The 17399-nt window shown below is 36.7% G+C and overlaps 3 protein-coding genes across 5 annotated transcripts; 2 read left to right on the top strand and 1 right to left on the bottom strand.

The window, feature by feature from the left end:
- Positions 1 to 229: 229 nt before the first annotated feature.
- LOC104763397 (protein SHORTAGE IN CHIASMATA 1) lies at positions 230 to 14491 on the bottom strand. 3 transcript variants are annotated; one of them, XR_015589287.1, is made up of 11 exons: positions 13676 to 14491; positions 13397 to 13480; positions 13229 to 13303; positions 11101 to 13022; positions 10591 to 10795; positions 9792 to 10271; positions 7846 to 9531; positions 7649 to 7776; positions 4737 to 4984; positions 4534 to 4654; positions 230 to 782 (listed from the first exon to the last, which is right to left on the bottom strand). XR_015589287.1 is itself a non-coding variant. In XM_087499996.1 (8 exons), exons 1-8 carry the CDS (start codon positions 13973 to 13975, stop codon positions 7720 to 7722), a joined length of 4809 nt encoding a protein of 1602 aa, XP_087356122.1. In that variant the 5' UTR covers positions 13976 to 14491; the 3' UTR covers positions 7499 to 7719. The 3 variants fall into 3 exon arrangements, 1 of the variants encoding a protein (XP_087356122.1); XR_015589286.1 differs by having other exon boundaries at positions 380 to 782; positions 4534 to 4984; XM_087499996.1 differs by lacking the exons at positions 230 to 782; positions 4534 to 4654; positions 4737 to 4984 and having other exon boundaries at positions 7499 to 7776.
- On the top strand, positions 3720 to 7628 carry LOC104761236 (uncharacterized). Its single transcript, XM_087499997.1, has 7 exons — positions 3720 to 4350; positions 4554 to 4754; positions 4835 to 4957; positions 5043 to 5080; positions 5167 to 5260; positions 5354 to 7167; positions 7251 to 7628. The coding sequence occupies exons 1-7, from the start codon at positions 4279 to 4281 to the stop codon at positions 7471 to 7473; spliced, it is 2565 nt and encodes an 854-aa protein (XP_087356123.1). The 5' UTR covers positions 3720 to 4278; the 3' UTR covers positions 7474 to 7628.
- Positions 14467 to 16869, top strand: LOC104761238 (low-temperature-induced 65 kDa protein-like). The gene is made up of 4 exons (XM_010484278.3): positions 14467 to 14678; positions 14762 to 15463; positions 15557 to 16546; positions 16646 to 16869. The coding sequence occupies exons 1-4, from the start codon at positions 14609 to 14611 to the stop codon at positions 16729 to 16731; spliced, it is 1848 nt and encodes a 615-aa protein (XP_010482580.1). The 5' UTR covers positions 14467 to 14608; the 3' UTR covers positions 16732 to 16869.
- Positions 16870 to 17399: the final 530 nt, after the last annotated feature.

The raw sequence follows: 17399 nt of genomic DNA on the forward strand, positions 1-17399 counted from the left end.
ATGAAGAAGAACCTGAGTCTTAATGAAAGTCAACTACTAACCCCTGCAATAGCACGGACGTCGTGCCAACGAGTCAACGAATGGAAAATTTACGAAACATGTCAGTGGATCTATTACAGGCTCAAAAAACATGTGAGTTTATTTATTTTTATTTTATGTAAGTCAGCCTTTGTTGAATCAGCCCTGAGGATTAAAAATGACATTCAAATCATGTTAAAGGAAAGACAAGTTGGAGCTCAAATTAGATTTTTCGATTTTTTTAAAAATTCTGGATTTGAACACACCTTCATGTCTTTGTTTGGAGTTATATTATCTCACAAACAAAAAAAAAAAAAAAAAAAAAAAACTATATAAATTACATCAATCCGGCAACAAAAAAAAGAAAAGATTGAAGACCATTATTAATTAGCTAATTAATCACTGCGGCGTTAAGTTTAAATAAACAAATTGTCGAAACAATGAATATCACAAAAGTAGCAAAGAGAATTGTGATCATAGCCATCAAATTGACTAGAAACGCTTCTGATCCATACTTGTCAACCTCTGAATTTTCCATGGAAGTAAGCTATAACACAAATATAGAGGCCCGTAGACACGTCCCATAGACGCAAACCGCGTTTTGGGATGTTTAACTCGTTGTGGTTCTTGATGGCAACAATGAAGCACCATCGTCGTTGCGACTATAGCGAATGCATATGGCACAAATGCCACTTTCCTCGCGTTTATTTCGATAGCCATGTTTTGGGATCTTCTTCAATATATCTGTCCGAGAGATATGGAACCTAAAAAAGTATTAAGAATCTGAATCTTCTTGAGAGTAGATCTAATGAAAAAATCTATTAGACTTTTGTTTTATCCATTTGTTTGGGGGCCTTGGGACACGTTTCGGAAGACACATGCATGATCAGTTTTTGTTTGGTATTTTTGTATTCATATGGGTGTTATCGTGACCGTTGGTGAACATCTAATAAACGACTAGGTTGTTGTCATGTGGCAACCCGAGAAGTAGCCAAAGCAGGGCTCTATTTAACTCACGCCGCACGTCGTAGTTGGCAACTAGTCTTACATGCTCACATTTAAATCTCTGTGAGCCCAAGCCCACATATTACTAAGGCTAAGATTCACTCAAACAACACAAACGAATATTGTGTAAACCCACCTAATCTCTATAACATTTTCCAAAGTAATTATTGCAAGTCTGTCTAATCTTAGAATTAACATTGCATACGTGATACGTCTGTCATAAATATGGTTAGACCGCAATGATAGCGGTGTAAAATTTATAGCATACACACATTTATGATTGTTTGGAATGAAGACAAAATGTTTTAAAAAATCTTTATACTGTTTTGGGTATCTTGAGCAATTTTCTCTAAGAAAAAAAAAATCATATAAATCTTGCATTTATAAAGTTGTTTGACAATTGTCACAAAAGCTTAACAACTAATAAGTGGTCCATGCAAGATGATATGTCTTCTAGTGAACCAGATTTCTCTACAGACAAAGTCATGAGTCTTAATTTCCTAACCTTTTTTGTTGACGTCATTCCCGATTTTGTTTTAATCACTAAATGCTAATTATTGAATATGTTCTGCACCTAATCTAAGGAAAATTATGGGGGATATACAAAACTTGTTAACGACAAAATATTAAGAGATGAGATGTCTAAACATAACAGTATTATAAAAGCAAAAAAAAATATATAGGAGACAAAGAAAATGAGAGCATTGAAGAGAGCGACAGTGTTTGTTGCACATGTTTTCATGTGCTTCCAATACTTGCTCCCATATTTTATATACGTTTTGTGGATCCAGCTTCTAATCATTTTTTAGTCAGCAACCTTTTTTTTTAATATTCACCTTCATTATTAGAAAACCAAAATCATAAAATTCTGATGAGTTGGTTTCGATTTGAAGAATTTCAGGTCTCCCTTAGTCTACAACTTTAATCAAGATTTTAAACTCATTACAAAATGCGTTTTAAGATTGCGAATTACAGTAAAACTTCTATAAATTAATAATGTTGGGATTAAGATATTTTATTAATTTATAGTGATATTAATTTATCTATAAATTAATAATTATTATTTTATAGTGTAAATTAATAATTATTAATTTATAAATATATTTTTAATTGTTTATTTTTTAAAAAATTATGAATTGGAACAACTAAAGCAAAATAAGATTAAACTTTCGGATGTTATAAATTTTAATAAGATTAAACTTTCGAATGTTATAAATTTTATGGTTTAGGAATTGAACTTGTAATATTTAGAAAGCACTATTTACAATAAATTACAAATATTATAGACAAATTGACTTATACACATAAGACACATAAATTCAAATCTATGAATAATAATATCAATTCTCCTATTTTAATAATCTGTCAAATTATCAAATTGTAAATGATGCATATCTAAAAATTAAAACTTTAAATTTAATTATTTGTATGACATGTTATAAAATATTTTAGAGATATCATTATAGGTTGAAAATACAACATTACAATTGTTCTATAGAATTGAGCTTTAGGAGAAACATACACTATTATATCAGTATATATATATATATATATATTTACATAATTATTAATTTATGATATTATTGGGACCATATTTTATAAGGAAATTTCGAAAAAATTATTATCTTATTATCTTATCGAATATTGTTAATTTTTACACTGGCCCGACTTGGGACCATCAAAATTTATTAATTTATAGTGTTTATTAATTTATAGAGTATTAATTTATAGAGGTTTTACTGTAGTACCAAAGAATGGAGAATAGAGTGAGTGTTGCAATTATCAAACCAACTAGGATTTAACCCGTGGTATACCACGGGACAATTTTTATTTAAACTAAAACTTTTAAATTTAAGTTATAAATGTTTGTTGATTTTATTTAGTGTTTGCGATCGTATAATTGTATTTAGATTGTTAATTTTAGGTTTAATTCGTGGTACATTGCATGATATTTGTTTTTTACATAATCGTAATTTAGTGAAAATTTTAAATCTTCTAATATTGATGGTGTTAATAAAATAATAACATGATGAACACATAATTAATAATATTTTAATTTATATTTATATCAACTCAAATTCGTCTTGCTATATAACCTGTCACATGATATATTACAGTTTCTGTTTCCATAAAATATTATAGTTTTCATATAATAGAAGCAAAAAATTTAAAAAACAATAGAAAGTGTCATTAATATATTATAGTTTCTGTTTCTATAAAATATTTGCAGTATTGTGTTAGAAATGGAATGTAAAATATTAAGAAAACCAAATTTGGAGCAATGTAAGTTTTGAAAATTTGTTAGAGGTTAATGTTGTAAATAACTTTTTAAATAAATAAAACTAAAAGTGCATAACACAATATGTATTTCAAAAATGTTAATATATATATATATATATATATATACAAGAAAAATATATCGAGTGCAGATTCATTAAAATTCTGAAATAATAAATGTTTTATCATTAAATATAAACACACCACACGCAACATACATATATTCTATAGTGTGTAGTACAGCTGTATGTACATAAACATAATGCGTGATGGATCATGACCAGAATGTGGCATGCAGATAAAGGTGTTTCTGGTTTTTCTTGGGGCCACCAATATGGTAGTCTCAACTCAATAATGGTGTAATGTGCAAATGCCTTTCATATACTACTGTATATGATTTACTTTTAAAACTTTTTTTTATACATTTCAATACTAGAAGCCACTAAACCTCTTTTACCCATTCACTCATGTAAATGTAAAGATACTTTTAACATGATTCAAGTTTGTAGTTAACAATTCTTATATAGACTTTATTGTAAGTCACACACAAGCAATTAAAAAGGGGGAGGTTGGGGTGTCTATTAAATTTACAAGGACCCAAAAAATCACACCAACATTTATATGCCTTACTGCATTAAAAAGAAAAGCACTTTTCAGTTCAATCAATTAATAAACTATTAAAAGTTAATTTCGTACTCAATCAAAACCCCATTTAAAGCAGTAAGAAAACAATTAGGCTTTAGATGGAATCTACTTATAACTCACTGATTAAGTTTTATATATTAAAATGAAGTGGTACGATTACGAATCAACCTTTATATTCTAACAAGGAAAGTGATCACACACAGTCTGTAAATCAGGTTTTTGTGTTTTGTTTTTGTTTCCTCCTATCCTAAGTACATTCTTTGGAAACTGATACATATCAGAGAATCCAAATTTTGAACAAGGTTTTGGGTTCTTTCGAGAAAAAAAAAAACAATGTTTAAGTCATGGAGGAACGACAAGAACAAAATCAAGGCTGTGTTCAAGCTTCAGTTTCAGGCAACTCAGGTTTGTGTGTGTTTTGTCTCTTTAAATCTTTTTTAAATCTTGAAACCCAGTAATCCCGTTTTCATATTTCTTTGTAAAAATCAGACAATGTGTTCACTATAGTTCTAGATCTGTGACATTCAAAGTTTCAAGATTTGTTTGAAGTGTGAATGTGATTTTTATGAGGAATAAAAAAAATGTTACCTTTTTTATTGAATGTGAAGGTGCCGAAGCTAAAGAAGACTGCTTTGATGATCTCATTGGTTCCTGATGATGTTGGGAAGCCAACGTTTAAGCTGGAGAAATCTGAGGTTAAAGAAGGGATCTGTTCATGGGAGAATCCAATATATGTGTCAGTGAAGCTAATCAAAGAACCTAAATCTGGGATTGTTCGTGAGAAGATTTACCATTTTGTTGTTGCAACTGTGAGTGGAACACAACATATTATGTGTTTTGAGTTATTCTGGGAAAGAAAAGGTTCAAAATTTACCAAATTCCGTTTCAGGGTTCTTCGAAATCGGGTTTTCTAGGAGAAGCTTCCATTGATTTTGCAGATTTTCTGACAGAAACAGAGCCAGTAACTGTTTCTTTACCTCTCAAATTTGCCAACTCTGGTGCTGTCTTAAATGTACTCCTCTTCTTCTCCTTCTGAAACCTGAGTTAGTAAATATGTATTAGAAAATATATAAATGGTTTGGTTGTTGTTGGTGTAGGTGACAATTCATAAGATACAAGGAGCCAGTGATTTAAAGTAAATAGTTTCTTCTTTCTTCTACATGTTGTTGTTTACTGTTTTGTTTTCTTTGTTAGAGATTTATTGACTTCTAATTTTTGCAGATTTATTGAGGAAAATAAAGATCAAACACTTAGCAAAGAAGACAGCTTCAAAAGTCTACAAAGCAATGATGAGTTAGATGGATGTAACCAAGATGTAAGGTTCTTTGGGGTTCAGATAAGTTAATTAAACTGTCTTTGTTTATTAAGAAAGTTGTGATAGTTATCGTGTTTTGAATTTGTTTCGCAGGAAAGGAGCTTGGATGCAAACACGGCTAAAAATGCTGGTCTAGGAGGTTCCTTTGATTCAATTGGTGAATCAGGGTGGATAGATGAAGGGAATGCACGCTTACCTCAACGACATAACTCAGTTCCTGCAACAAAAAACGGGCATCGAAGATCAAACACAGACTGGTCAGCTAGTTCAACATCAGACGAAAGTTACATCGAGTCAAGAACCAGCCCTGAGAACAATTTCCAAAGAGGATTCCCTGGTGTTGTTACTGAATCGAGTGACCCTATTGAAAGGCTCAAGATGGAATTGGAAGCTTTGAGGAGGCAGTCAGAGTTATCCGAGCTGGAGAAGCAGTCTTTAAGGAAACAGGCGACAAAGGAGAGCAAACGGATACAGGAACTGTCGAGGGAAGTTAGTTGTCTCAAGGGTGAAAGAGATGGAGCTCTGGAAGAGTGTGAAAAGCTCAGGGTGCAGAACAGTAGAGATGAGGCTGATGCTGAAAGCAGGTTGAGATGCGTAAGCGAAGATTCGAGTAATATGATTGAGGAGATTAGAGATGAGCTGAGTTGTGAGAAGGATTTGACGAGTAACCTTAAGTTGCAGTTGCAGAGGACACAAGAGTCAAACTCTAATTTGATTCTTGCTGTGAGGGATCTCAATGAGATGTTGGAGCAGAAGAATAATGAGATATCTTCTCTGAATAGCTTATTAGAGGAGGCTAAGAAGCTTGAAGAAGATAAGGGAATGGATTCTGGAAATAATGAGATAGATACGCTAAAGCAACAGATCGAAGATTTAGATTGGGAGTTGGACTCTTACAGGAAAAAGAACGAAGAACAAGAGATTCTATTGGATGAGCTTACTCGGGAATATGAGTCCTTCAAGGAGGAGAATTACAAAAACGTATCCTTAACATTAGAGCGACAAGAATGCTCAAATGCGGAAGATGAATTCTCTGATTCCAAGGATATGATAGACGAATTGAAATCTCAGATAGAGATATTGGAATGCAAACTGAAGCAGCAATCTCTGGAGTATTCAGAATGTTTGATCACAGTTAATGAACTTGAGGGTCAAGTGAAAGAGTTAAAGAAAGAACTGGAGGATCAAGCACGGGCTTTTGATGAAGATATTGACACAATGATGCGTGAAAAAACTGAACAAGAGCAGAGAGCCATCCAAGCAGAGGAGAATCTGAGGAAAACAAGATGGAAAAACGCTATAACAGCAGAGCGGCTTCAAGAGAAATGCAAGAGGCTTACTCTAGAAATGGAATCGAAGCTGAGCGAGCATGAGAATCTGACAACGAAAACATTGGCTGAAGCAAACGACCTTCGTCTGCAAAAGAAAAATCTTGAGGAAATGCAAGAGAAAGCACATAACGAGATTACACAACAGATGGAAATAAAGAAGCATGTGGAAGAGAAGAACGAAGCTTTGTCCATGAAAGTCCAGATGCTTGGAAGTGAGGTACTGAAGCTCACGAAGCTGAGAGATGAATCGAGTGCAGCAGCTACTGAAACAGAGAAGATCATACAAGAGTGGAGGAAAGAAAGAGATGAATTCGAGAGAAAAATTACTTTGGCTAAAGACGAAGCCAAGACAGTGCAGAAAGAGTTAACTCTCACTAAGTCGTCAAATGATGAAAAAGAGACCAGGCTCAGGAATTTGAAGACAGAAGTAGAAGGTCTAAGCTTACAGTACAGTGAATTACAAAACAGCTTTGTTCAAGAAAAAATGGAGAATGATGAATTGAGAAAACAAGTATCAAACTTGAAAGTCGATATCCGCAGAAAAGAAGAAGAGATGACTAAAATCCTAGATGCAAGGTATGTGGACAATAAACGAACTAAATTGACATGTTATATTTTTCAGTTGTGAATATTTGACTTATAACGATCAACAATTACAGGATGGAAGCAAGGTCAAAAGAAAACGGACACAAAGAAGAGACTCTAACAAAGATATCAGATGAATTGGCTTATTGTAAGAACAAAAACAGTTCAATGGAAAGAGAGTTAAAAGAAATGGAAGAGAGATATTCAGAGATAAGCCTGAGATTTGCAGAGGTAGAAGGAGAAAGACAACAACTTGTGATGGCTGTCAGAAACCTCAAGAATGGTAAGAAGTTTTAGTATTTGTATGTTGCTGCGAGTACAATTGCTGTAACATCATAGTAGAATTTACTATATAACTCGTGTTGTTAATAGAATTCGTTTCTCTCATAAAACATTATTTAATAAACTTGTCAAGAAATTAACATTTTTCTCTGAAATAAGTAAAGCTTACATAAGATTTTGAGATGCTCACCTTCAACTCTGATCATCCACATTGAATCTCCACTAATGTTAGTTTCCAATTGCTACGCCGTGTTTGCTTCTTTACTTCCATACCAGTTTTGTTTGGCCTTCAGTTCCATTCCCTGAGAAAGATAGAGACTGGAAAGAAAACACAGTGTTAAATCATGAACAAATCTCACTTATATAGGGATCATATATAATGAATACCTGTTTTGCTCGCTTATCAATTGGTGTCCATGACCTGAGAGGAGAGTAAGATCTGTCGTTTATTGGCGAGGCTGAAGAATTCTTTGACCGCTTCTGCTTTTTCTCTTCTTGAAGTTTGTTGCCTCCTTTATACTTGAAAAACTCGAGCATGGAAGGACTCTTTCTCTTGGTACTTGCTTTCTTTATGTTTCCTGGAGTCTCCAAACTAGAGGGAGGAACATAATAAGGAAGAGATTGTTGTTGTCTCCTTGCTCTGCTTCTTTCTCGAGCTCTGTTAATAAACTCAATCGTCCAAGGAGAACCTTGTACTGGATTTGATGAACGGATTGCGTTTGATAGTGGAGATCCACCGAAATGTGATATCTCTTCTCTAAATGGAAGCTCTGTCGAGGGAATTGCAGATCTTCGTGTTAAGACCTCCTCCAAAAGGGTCCTTTGGCGTTTTGCTGGATAGCTGTCAACAAAGCCACGCGCAGAATCACTGTTATCATATTTTGAATCTTTCTCGGTGGTGAATCTTTCAGAACTCGAATCAATGTCAGCCGCTTTTGGGAAGTTAGGCTGGAGATATTCAAAGAAAGATAACTTCCTTCCAGATTTTGATTTTCTTGGAAGTTCGTCTTCGTCAACATCAGAAACTATTGGAGCAAACCTATTATAACCAGGAGAAGGCGGGAAGTCTTCCTCGAGATACTTATCAGCTCTGTCGATCACTTCACCTTTGTAGTCTGCAATGAAACTCTCTGAGTTCCTATGGTCATGCAAGTTGAAATTTCCCATCACTGGAAGTTTATATCCTCTGTTCGGGCTTATGGATTCATCTTTACTCGGGAAACTCCAATCTTCTAATTCAGGTATCCCAGGAAGACAGTCCTCCACTGAAAAGTCTGGTAGATCTTTCCCCCAAAACGGGTCCTTTAATGATGAACTAGGTCCTGACTTCTTGTCAAATGTCTCAGGATCTTTAACTGGCCAAGAGTCATTGTGATGAATCATCCCAAAAGGTTTAAAAGGTGCATCGGAGAATTCAGTGATAGGATCAAAATCAAATATCTCGTGATCTCTAGATGACCAAGAATCGTCAAGTTGGAAATTCCCAGAAGGCTTGAGCTGCGCATCAGCGAATTCTGTCGAGGGAGCAAAATGGACCAAGTCTTCCATATCTATCCTGTTTTTCTCTGCACTGTGGTGATTCTTTTTCGAACCAGAATGAACACTGACATGGTGTGTGTCTGAGTCAGGTCCAGAAGATACTGACGAAGAGCTGTCTGTCATTACAGATTTGGAGTCCTCCCTCGCGCCGTATCTGCCTAGTGAACTAAAAAGATCAACACTCTCTTCAGGTACATGATACTTTTGCATCCTTTCAACCTTGCTACTATATGGGAGCTTCATGAATTCGAGAAGTGATCCAGAAGATGACAGAATTACTTGAGCTGTAAGTGGATTCACGGACGGAAATTTGGTGAGAAATGATTCGGCAAGAGATTCTGACTCGGGCATTTTGACAGGGAGTTTGGACAACTTAACGAAAGATTTGATACACCTCAATATAATTTCATCAGTTAAATCAGCTGATGATGAGCAAAACAACTGTAAACTGATTCCCAGACTACCAGCTGCTGCATACAGTTCATCAGACGAATCCATTATTGTAACTAGGAAGGCGGGTTCCCCCTCAAAAACCTGTCGGAAAAATAAAATCATTCTTTAAGTTCCCTGGCTCACTCTCCAGTTTAGACGTAAATGTTGCGACTTGGTACAAGAGTATGAAAAATAATGCAATACATATGGAACATTGCACTATACATCTAGTGAGTTTGTAATCATAGATTTAGCGAAATATTAGACGATGATTCATAAAGTTAAAGATAATTCCATATGTATAGTGCAATGTTCCCACAAAAAAATGGCAAAAAGCAAAGTTCAGTGGAATTTAGATTTACCATGATGCAGCTGTTAAAACTGAAACTCAATGACGTCAAAACATTGGTTGCGATATCTCCAATCCATGAAAGTGAGCTTGAGGAAGTACCAATAGTTGCAGCTGACTTCTTACTAAAATCTTCACAATCATACCAGAGTAGGCAAACTGCAGGACTTAGCATCAGGTCCACAGGTAGATCTGAATCACGCTCCACAACTTGCACTCCTTCTTTTTCCATTGCTAAAACCTTCTGGTATGTACTTCTTCTGGATATGATCATCTCCTTATCAACATTTTTTGTGTTCACAACAATCACGGATCTTTGGTCAGAGAGAATTCCCTCTTCAATTATCCCACCTTTTCTTTCAGATTCTTGGGGCATGGAGATAAATTCAGATTCATTTGTGGTTTCTGAAGATCCTGCAAAACACACATTTTCAATTGAAACAAAGTTCAACACTTCTTCCAACCACCCAGTTTTCGTCTCAACTTCGTCTCCCTACAAAAGAGACATTTAAGTTCAGTCATAAGTTCTTGTACAGATGCATATTCTGGAACATTTTCAAACAAAGCGTTCAATATATATGCAGTTATACCAGTGATGTGAAAACACAATTATAGGTTCAAGTACATACTAGTGTTAAAGTTGTATGATTTTCAGAGTTGCAAAACCAATCAAGATCATGTGCTCATGAAAACATTATTTTTGATATAGATTGCTCCTCTGCTCTGAATTTGAAAGCCTTCACACACAGACTCTTCCATCATATTATACAATCTACAGATATACGTTGTTTAAAAAGTTGAATACTTCTCACCTTTATCATTTTCAGACTATAAGGTACTGTAACACCTGCGCACAGTTGCCCACATGCACTGGACATATCCAACTCCACTTTAATGAAATGGAAGGAAGGAAAGGGATCCAACTTCGAAGGAACAGAAAATCTGGGCGAGCCATTTGCACCTCCATATTCTACAATGATGCTGAAATTCTCCACAGGAAAAGATGGAGAAATTTGCCTTGGATGAAAAAGAAAGGACTAGTTAGCTTAACTACTCCCCAATAGTCAAATTAACTAAAAGATATTGAAAAAGTAATTGATAAAGGTATGTTTTTAGCATGCAAAGACTTAAAGACAAAATATAATGCAGCAATATCACGAGCAGATTTCAGAAGTAACAACATTTTGTGGTGTCTGTTGCAGTCACCATGCTAAAAGACTGTAAATGTTTTCCAGGCCCTTTCCAGTTCCCATAAAATTTAACTGTGAAAAGCTATTATCATTGATAATGAGGATATGGCTATAGGAAGAAATAATACTCACACATAAGAGATAATTAGGCAGTCTGAAATCGGCAGGAAACCAAGTTCTGTGGTTTTAAACCCCATGGCTTCATGAACATTCGGTCGATTTCCACTAGGGGAGGGACTGTTGAGCTCATTGTAAGATAACCCCATGGACATCAGTAGCCTCTTCAGCGAGGACCAAAAAACTTTCTCAGCCAAAAGTAATGCTTTGGAGTTCCCCCGGGTGAATTCTGACTGTAAAATCCCCTGGATAACAGCTAGTGATGGATGTGATCTTGTGACGTCTGTCTCATCTGATTTGTGTTCTGTTTCAACTGCTGAGTAGAGGGTGTGCAATCCTAGCTTCATGGGATTTGAGCTTCGACACAACTTCTTAAGATAGAGATATGCCACACGGATACCGAAGAAACACATATACCATGTTATCTGTTTAATTGCTAGTAGTAATGCAAACGTGAAAGAGTTATCATCCGCCAACTGTGTTTTGTGGACATTTGCCTTTCTTATGCAGTCAATAAGCTTTCCTTTGGATATGCTGAGTAACTTAAGTTTATCTTCTGATAAATTCTCTGATTCATCCTTCACAAGAGTTAAATAGCTCCTCACAAAGTCCCTGACAAGGGCCAGAATATTTTCTGACGGGCACACACTGTGAAGTATCATTTCCCCTGTCTTTGGGTTTGGGTGCATGCCACCAACTAAACATGACGCCTTCGAGTCGGTAGGCATAACTTTGTGGTTGGAAGTCTTAGCAGCTTCGACTCTAGACTCGAGATTATCTTCAATCATAGCCTTCTGAGGATCCATGAAAAAGGTCAAGTCATCAAAAGCAGACATTGATTTGAAGAACAGTGTAGCCTTCTTAGCATTATCATCCCCTCCACAATCCCTGGCTCCTGTTTCTTGGAAAGGGGTTTCCAATGACCCATGGGAGGTATTAACAGGAGCATGCTCATCAAGGGTAGATATACCATAGAAAGGCTCAGTGCACTTCTCAGCAAGTGGCTCGCAGAGAGCATCCTCAGAGAAAACGAAATCATAAACCCATTTGTCTCCTTCTGAAGATTCCCACTTAAAATCAATTTTGCATGTAACTATTTCTTCAAACAGATACTCACAATGATTGTGGTTTCTTTCCTCAAGAAGGTTCCAGGGCAAGTATATGTCATTTGAGGCAGACAAGGATTGAGGCTTGATCTTTGACAAAACATCCTCATAAATGACATCCAGAGATCTTATAACCTCATCATCATGTAAAATAGGAGTAGGCAGAGACTTGAAGGCATCATCCGTGAAAGCAAGTTCGGAACTGACAACTAATTCATCGAAATTCTTGAAGCTCATCTCTTTACTGAACATCCCGTAACACATTTCTGGTTCAATGGCTTTTTGAAGACAAAGGAAGATATCAAAAACATCAGATATCTCCACATCCAGGATCTGAAATTCTTCAAAAGTTACTGGGACAGCCACCTTTCCCTGTTGTTCAAACTGAAAATTTTCCTCAGCATCTGATATATCCAGGATAGTCACTATATCCATTTCAGACGATTCATCCTCTGGTGCCACATCAGATTGGCTACTCTTGTTCAAACAGCAATCCGTAGAGAGGATCTCCAACAGATCATAATCCTTAGACCCTATAAGCTCCTTAGAATTGATAATGAGAGAACTCCCTGCATCAGTGTCTAAGGGTTCGATTCTTTCAAGAACAGTAAATACTTTATCAAGCACAGATAAGCTTGATAGATCACTCAAGTTAACTTCATCCACTTCTAGAAGGGGAAACCTGGCATCTTTGAACCATAGTCGATTCTTGCGGAAACATTCATTTTCTGTTTCAGAAGTGTTGTTCTCTGTAAAGTAATCAACAGAATAAATCTGTTCTTGAATGTCCTTTGAGTTCTGCAGGATAACATCTGACCCTTCATATTTAACCTACAATAAGAAGACTAGCTAAATTTCAGATGATGGCAATTAAGTGTTTCCATACATACTGCTAATATACATTTCCATGAAACTGCTTAGTGAAGATCTCTGTCAGAATCAGAACCAGAGAATAACATGATAACCAGCTCAACCAGTCTACAGCAAAAGCAAAACTACTGTGGTGTGTGTCAACTAAAATCAACTCAGGGATTTACCGGCTCATTTTCGATCTCGAGAACTTCAGAGAAGCATTGGAGATGATCCTCACTAGTGGATAAGAGCTTGTTCTCCTGTAAATCAAAAGATTGAGCATTACCATTTCGAAATAAATGGTTGTTTGAACTTAGCATAATTGGTACATGTTTACATCGCTTGAGCATTACCATTTCGCAATCCAACTCCGGAGTCTCAAACTCAATAATGTTAAATGTAGCTTTCTCCTCAATGGCATCTCCGTCATGCTTCTTCTACAATAGATAAGGAACTTATGTTATTCAAACTCCAGATTCACTACCAAAATTGAAACTACTCTACTTATGGAAACTAAGCAAATACACCACAAATTTCGAAAACCCCAATCTCACTATATACACTGCGAGACTTAACAAATTCGAAATTTTACCTTCCAAAAATGAAAAATCTCAACACCCAAAGAACCTTACCTCGTCTGATAAATAATCTCCGAGCGAAGAGCCATCGATTTCAAAAACTTCATAGTCCACACTGACGCGATCGGGAACCACATCGGAGAGGAACTTCGACAAAGCAGATTCAATAGGCAAATTCACGATCGGGAGACTGACATTTTCGATAGATCCAAACTGAAGATACTCTTCGACCCCGTCGCAGACGAGTGGTGCCGGGAAATTAGTAGGAACCGGAAGATTGAGGAAACCTAGGGTTTTGAATACCTCCGAAGGTGGAGTAGAGAAGTAATCGATGTTGAGAAATCGAGTTCGCATCTTTAATTCCCCAGATTCCTTCTTGGGATGTGAGACTGTGACAGTGATGATGATGATGAAGAAGAAGATGAAGAGAACCAATTTTGAAATTGGCGGTTTTAATGTTTTCGCCGATTGATTTTTTAAGAAATTAAAAAATATCTTCCTCGATTTCAAACGAGAGAGAAGACCGAAGCAACGCTCGCCACATGAGAACGATCTGCCGTTTTTTATTTTCCAAACAGCACGCAGTTGGTATCTGAATTGTTCTTTTTTCCACGCCGTTTTTAACTTTAGAATGTGAACGCTGTGCCGTTTTTTTATATACGTGGACCGACTAATAATAGAAGTTAAATCGACAGGGCTTCTTTAAAGATTGGTTTCGGATATAAAAATGATCTATGTTACATAGCCACGTAGAGAGCAAATGACTGAGACGTGGCATGACTAAACCGACGCATGGTACGTGTCAGAATCCTACAGAAGTAAAGCGGTACAAGCCAGAGCGAGGTGGTTCGGCCATATGTCATATTTCTCCCTCTATAAACTTTATGAAACCTTGCTCTGTTTTTCATCAGAGACACGAAAAGAAGAAAACAACACTAGAACAAAGAGAGAGTTTGATAAAAGAAAAAGAAAAAACAGCTTTGGAAAATGGAGTCGCAGATGACACGTCCTTATGTTCATGATCAGGCAGAGGATCCAATCAGAATCCACCATCCAGGTAATTTATATATGAGATTTATGCAAGTAGCTAGATTGAAACTTCCTATTAGTTAGCCTTATCTATTTGTGAATCTGAAACAGAGGAAGAAGAGCATCATGAGAAAGGAGCATCTAAAGTGTTGAAGAAAGTAAAAGAAAAAGCTAAGAAGATCAAGAACAGTCTCACTAAACATGGTAATGGTCATGATCACGATGTGGACGAAGCAGAATATGATGAGTATGAGGAGCAAGATCCAGAAGTTCACGGCGCACCAGTGTATGAATCATCTGCCGTGAGAGGTGGTGTAACGGGCAAACCTGAGGCTTTAAGTCATACCGGAGAAACTAATGTTCCGGCAGCGGGGGAGATCGTTCCTCCGGGGACAAAGGCTTTTCCTGTCGTGTCTTCGGAGCACACCAAACCCATTGAACCTGTATCATTCCATGATACCGCTTACGGACATGAGGCACTGTCTGATCCTGTTAGACCGATGGATACGTCGGAATGGGAAGAGAGAAGAGAGGCACCGACTCATTACCCTCTAGGAGTGTCCGACATAGAAGAGAGGAGAGAAGCTCATTACGAGTCATTGAACACTCCTGTTTCTCCGCTTTCTGCGACAGAGGATGTGACGAGGACGTTTTATCCTGGTGGTGAAGATGATTATCTCGGTGGTCAACGTAAAGTAAACATCGAGACTCCGAAACGATTGGAGGAAGATCCGGCTGGTCCAGGAGGAGGGTTGGATTATCTCAGTGGTGTATCTAATTATCAGTCCAAAGTCACTGATCCGACGAAAGAAGGTCAGAACTTTGAATGAGTTATATTAGGTTTTTAGGGTTGTGTTGTTAGGTTTTATGAATCTTGAACTCATGTTTGTTGTGTTTTAAATCTAGGTGGAGTAGCTGGAATACCAGAGATTGCTGAGTCTCTTGGTAGGATGAAAGTGACGGATGAGTCTTCAGGTCAGAAAACAGGACAGGGGTTCGAAAGAGACTTGAGAAGCCAAGAATTTGGTCTGAAGAATGAATCTGGAATCGGCAAGGAATCGCCGGCGAGATATGGAGGAGAATCAGGAGGTGGACTGGAGGGAAGAGACTTGCCGACGGGAACTCATGATCAGTTCTCACCGGAACTTTCTCGCCCTAAAGAGAGAGGTGACACTGAGGAGACGAGAGATGAGGCTACACATGAGACAAAACCAAGCACTTATACAGAGCAGTTTGCTTCAGCTACTTCAGCCATAACAAACAAAGCTATAGCGGCGAAGAACGCCGTGGCCTCAAAGCTAGGTTACTACGGAGAAAGCGGCGGCGGGGGACAATACGAGAGCCCTGTAAAAGACGAAACTCCGAGGTCCGCTACGGGTTACGGGCAGACAGTGGCGGAAACTGTTGCTGAGAAGTTGACTCCGGTTTACGAAAAGGTCAAAGAAACAGGATCAACAGTGATGACCAAGCTGCCCCTCTCCGGAGGTGGAAGTGGGGTGAAGGAGACGCAACAAGGAGAAGAGAAAGGTGTGTCGTCGCCGTCGGCTAGAGATTATCTCTCAGAGAAGCTGAGACCTGGAGAAGAAGACAAAGTCTTATCGGAAGTGATAGCTGAGAAACTTCATTTTGGGGGAGGAGGAGAGAAGAAGAAGACAACGGCGACAAAGGAGGTGGAAGTAACGGTGGAGAAGATCCCAATCCCTGCGGAGAAGATAGTGGAGGATAAAGAACACCGTGAGGCGGTTGCAGAGGAAGGGAAAGGAGGAGGAGGTGTAGGAATGGTGGGGAAAGTTAAAGGAGCGGTCACTTCTTGGCTCGGTGGTACAAAGGAGGAGGTGAATCCGAAATCGCCTCGTTCGGCTGAAAAGTCTCCACAATCACTTGGAACCACCGTTGGTAAGAACTCACTCGTCCTTGTTATCGTTTACTAAGATTTAAAATGTGTTTTCACTTGTTTTGTGATTTACTCAAAATGTTTTTTTTTTCTAATGGTAGGGACTATGGGGTTCTCGGATACCAGTGGAAGTGACTTAGGCGGTGTTGGTGGAGCTAGGGGAGTTCAACCTAGTTCTGGCAACTGAAGATTTGGGGTTTTGCTTTTGAATGTTTTGTTTATGTGTGTGTATGTTTGTTCCCTCGTTGTCTTTTGACTTTGGTGTATTTTGATCTTTGTATGAAAAAAAGGATTGGATTAATAAAAAAAAATTTCTTTGGATTAAGAAGCTCTACTTTAGCACAAGTTAGCACCAGACATTTAATTATTCAATGGTGATTGGGATAGCACCAGAAAATTTTTTACACTCTTAAAAAATCCTACTCAGAAGAGTTAATTATTTCTTGTAATCTTAAAGATGTTTTTGATTAATAAAAGAATATGTTTTCTTCATCGAATTAATTTATCTTCTAATTTCCGGTCAAATTTATATGTGTGAGTTCTACTCGCACAACAACTATGAATTGATCTTTCATATTTTAAAAAAATAATAAATATGAAAGATAAATTTAGTATGGCTCAATATCTAATATATTTTATAATGAAATCATATACTATAGAACTTAAAAAAATACAGATCAAACCAACTAAAAAAATATAAATAAATTAACCAAATAAAAATAAATAATTTTCTATTTTTAAAGTAAAAACTGAAACTAAATTAATTTATGATAGATTAAATTAAAAATATAGAAATTTTTTAAATATATATATAAAATCATATTATATTCAATAATTATATATAATATATTAAAG

This window comes from Camelina sativa, chromosome 18 (genome assembly GCF_030686135.1).
Source record: "Camelina sativa cultivar CO46 ecotype springtype chromosome 18, ASM3068613v1".
Taxonomy (NCBI): Eukaryota; Viridiplantae; Streptophyta; class Magnoliopsida; order Brassicales; family Brassicaceae; genus Camelina; species Camelina sativa.